Source organism: Cajanus cajan, chromosome 1 (assembly GCF_000230855.2).
Source record: "Cajanus cajan strain Asha chromosome 1, NIPB_CcT2T_4, whole genome shotgun sequence".
NCBI classification, from domain to species: Eukaryota; Viridiplantae; Streptophyta; class Magnoliopsida; order Fabales; family Fabaceae; genus Cajanus; species Cajanus cajan.
This window is the reverse complement of record NC_138517.1, coordinates 17,430,784-17,434,141: the sequence shown is the minus strand read 5'-3', so window position 1 is coordinate 17,434,141 and position 3,358 is coordinate 17,430,784. Positions and strand designations below refer to the sequence as shown.

At 42.2% G+C, this 3,358-nt stretch overlaps 1 protein-coding gene across 1 annotated transcript; it reads left to right on the top strand.

The window, feature by feature from the left end:
- Nucleotides 1-1,720: 1,720 nt before the first annotated feature.
- Nucleotides 1,721-3,039, top strand: LOC145950619 (uncharacterized). The gene is made up of 3 exons (XM_083061855.1): nucleotides 1,721-2,211; nucleotides 2,295-2,542; nucleotides 2,759-3,039. Exons 1-3 carry the CDS (start codon nucleotides 1,721-1,723, stop codon nucleotides 3,037-3,039), a joined length of 1,020 nt encoding a protein of 339 aa, XP_082917981.1.
- The last annotated feature ends 319 nt before the right edge of the window (nucleotides 3,040-3,358 follow it).

Below are 3,358 nucleotides of genomic sequence, written 5' to 3'. Positions count from 1 at the left end.
TCAATTCAAGGTTATGAATACATTTTCCAATGACAATCAAAACCATAAATAAGACATGGATGATCAAACCATAATAAACATTAAATACAGAAGTAAATACATTGGTATTGAAATACAAAGACAAATATATTCATTAAAATAAATACATAAAAATGAGTTCACTAGTGTAAAAATAGGCTTTTACGTCACCTAATTTATGTCAGAAACACAAAAACTCGACGTTATAAAAATGCGGTGACAGTATCGTAAATATAAAGAGACTAATTTACGTCAGACAGATGGGGGTCCGACGTAAATTAACCAATCTACGTCGGAGACACCTCTTAGCCGACGTAGATTGGCTAATTTACGTCGGACCCCCCTTGTCCGACGTAAATTAGCCTCTATATTTCCATGAAAGCAGCGCAGGCACAAGTCTTCATTTGATGGGGGAATCCGCTCCCGGCTCGCGAGGCGTCCCTAGCTCTCTGCTGAATATTTGATAAAGCAAAAGTGTAGTAATTTCACGTTTTAACTACTGCTGAATTCTTCTTTCATATAAGATTAATAAACTAGTTTTTGGATAAAACTTATTTGAACACATCATCTCCATCCTTGTAGGGTCCTTCATAAAAATCAAATCTTAATACTTTTGTTCACTCTTGCTTTATCATTTGGTTGTTATGTTACCACATTGTCTTGGAATGAATCCCTCTCTGTACCAACATTGCAGATCTGCGCCTTTTGGAGCTCCACTCCACCTTTTGCTTGCGGCGCGGCTTTGGCTTCCACGACGACGACGGTACGTTTCCTTTTACCATGTACACTTAATTGCAAGTTCCCTTATTTTTCTTTTCCTTTTTCTTTGCTCTGCACGTTTCTGCTTTTTGCTGCATCTGGAACGGGCCGTTCTGCTTGCAGAACGGGCCGTACTGCTTGCAGAACGGGCCGTACTGATTGTAGAACGGGCCGTACTGCAAGCAGAACGGGCCGTAATGCAAGCAGAACGGGACGTACTGCAAGCAGAACGGGCCGTACTGCAAGCAGAACGGGCCGTTCTGCAAGCAGAACGGGCCATTTTGCTTGACTCGTTATTTTTTTTTAAAATTTTTTTTACTACTTTTAACGTCGGACATAGTAATTCCGACGTAAATTTACGTCGGCTTTTGAATGCTGACGTAAATTTACGTCTCCCACATTAACGTCGGAGCCTTTTTCGATGTAAAAGGCTCAAAATATACGACATAAAAGACCCTTCTTGTACTAGTGATTCCATTACATCTAATCCCAACAATAATAAAACTAGTTACCCATTCTCATGACCAACAACAAAGATATTTGATACAATGAAGGGAAAATGCTCGCACTTGCTACTCTGTTATCTAAGCAATAAAACAACAACTCTTTACTCTGTTATGAAACTTAAATTAGGAGTTTTATTTTGTTTTAATAATATTAATGGTGTGAATTATGAAAGGCATTTAAAATATGTAAACGTTGTGTTTTTTTTCAACTACAAATAAGTGTAATTTCATTTGCAACAGGAGTGAGAATATAGAGAGTTTGTTTTGCTCCCAAATTTATGCCCTTTTTTCATTAACAAATTGGTATCAGAGCTTGTGTGCGTGAGGTGAGAGTAAGCCGACCTGAGCCGACCTGAGCCGACCTGGTGTATCCAGCCCGAGAGAAGAGAAAAAAATTATTGTGAGGTGTGTGAGTGGAGCGTATACACTCAAGAGAGATGGCAGGTTTAACTAATGGCATTCCATTACCCAAATTGACTAAAGATGTCAATTACGACAACTGGAAGCTGCAGATGAAGGCCCTTCTCGGCTCCCAAGACAACTGGGATGTGGTTGAGAATGGGTACGAGGAACCGGTGACCACTGAGGGGTATACAAATGCCCAACTGAATGCATTGAAGGTTGCTCGGGCAAAGGACAAGGCAACACTGTATTTGCTGTACCGAGCTGTTGACGAGTCGAGCTTTGAGAAGATAGCTAATGCTAAATCTTCAAAAGAAGCATGGGACATACTCGAGAAATCAAAAAAGGGAGATGAACGCGTGAAGCAAGTTCGGCTTCAAACCCTTAGGGGCGAACTGGAAAACATGAGGATGAAGGAGTCAGAAGGTGTATCCGAGTTCATTACTCGGGTGGAGACTGTGGCGAACAAACTAAACAGGAATGGAGAGAATCTTCCCTCAAGCCGAGTTGTGGAGAAGATCTTAAGGTCATTGACAGATGACTTTGAGAATATAGAGAGTTTGTTTTGCTCCCAAATTTATGCCCTTTTTTCATTAACAAACTAAACAGGAATGAAGAGAATATAGTGTGTGCAATTGAAGAGTCCAAGGATCTGTCAACGCTCACTGTCGAAGAGCTTACTGGGTCCCTGAAGGCGTATGAGCAGAGGAAAAAGAATAAGAAGGAGAAGGGGGAGTCCCTTGAACAAGCTCTCCAGGCAAAGGCGACAATAAAGGAGGAGAAGGTTCTCTATGCTCAGAATAATAGAGGACGAGGAAGAGGTAGAGGTCTAGGTGGTCGAGGAAGAGGAGGACAAGGTAATGAGTATGTCGGCCAATAGAACTGGCGTGGCCGAGGTCAAACTCAGGGTGGCCGAGGTCAAGCGCGGGGAGGCCGAGGTCAGACCTGGGGTGGTCGATCAAACACAAATAACATTATTGAATGTTATAACTGTGGGAAGTATGGACATGTGGCCAAGGAGTGTTACTCGATAAAATGCTACAATTGTGGAAATCTGGGTCATATTTCCAAAGATTGTAGGTCCGAGAAGAAAAAGGAGGAACCAACCAACTTCCTTGCCGAGGAAGAAGATGAAGGATTGTTGCTGGTGACAACTATTCCAGAAACCGAGATCAAACCGAGCTGTTCTTCCGAGATCAAACCGAGTTGTACTGATAACTCTGTTTGGTACTTGGACACCGGCGCAAGCAATCACATGTGTGGTGACGAGCACTTGTTCAAAATGCTTTCAAAGGAGGAGGTCGGATCTGTTTCTTTCGGAGATGCTTCAAAAGTAACTGTTAAAGGCCGATGAACGATCCGATATCAACAGAGAAATGGGAAAATCGGAGAGATTAGAGATGTATACTACGTACCCGATCTCAAAAGCAACATATTGAGCATGGGACAGTTAATGGAGAAAGGGTACTCGGTTCTGATGAAAGACCGAGAACTACAACTGAAGGATAAACTCGGGAGACTAGTTGCCCAAGTAGAAATGAAGAAAAATCGCATGTACAAACTTGAGCTGAAAATAGTTCGAGATGAATGCATGCAACTTGATTTGGAGGATGAGGCCATGAAGTGGCATCGGAGGTTCGGTCATCTTCACTTTAGGGGGTTGACCGAGCTGG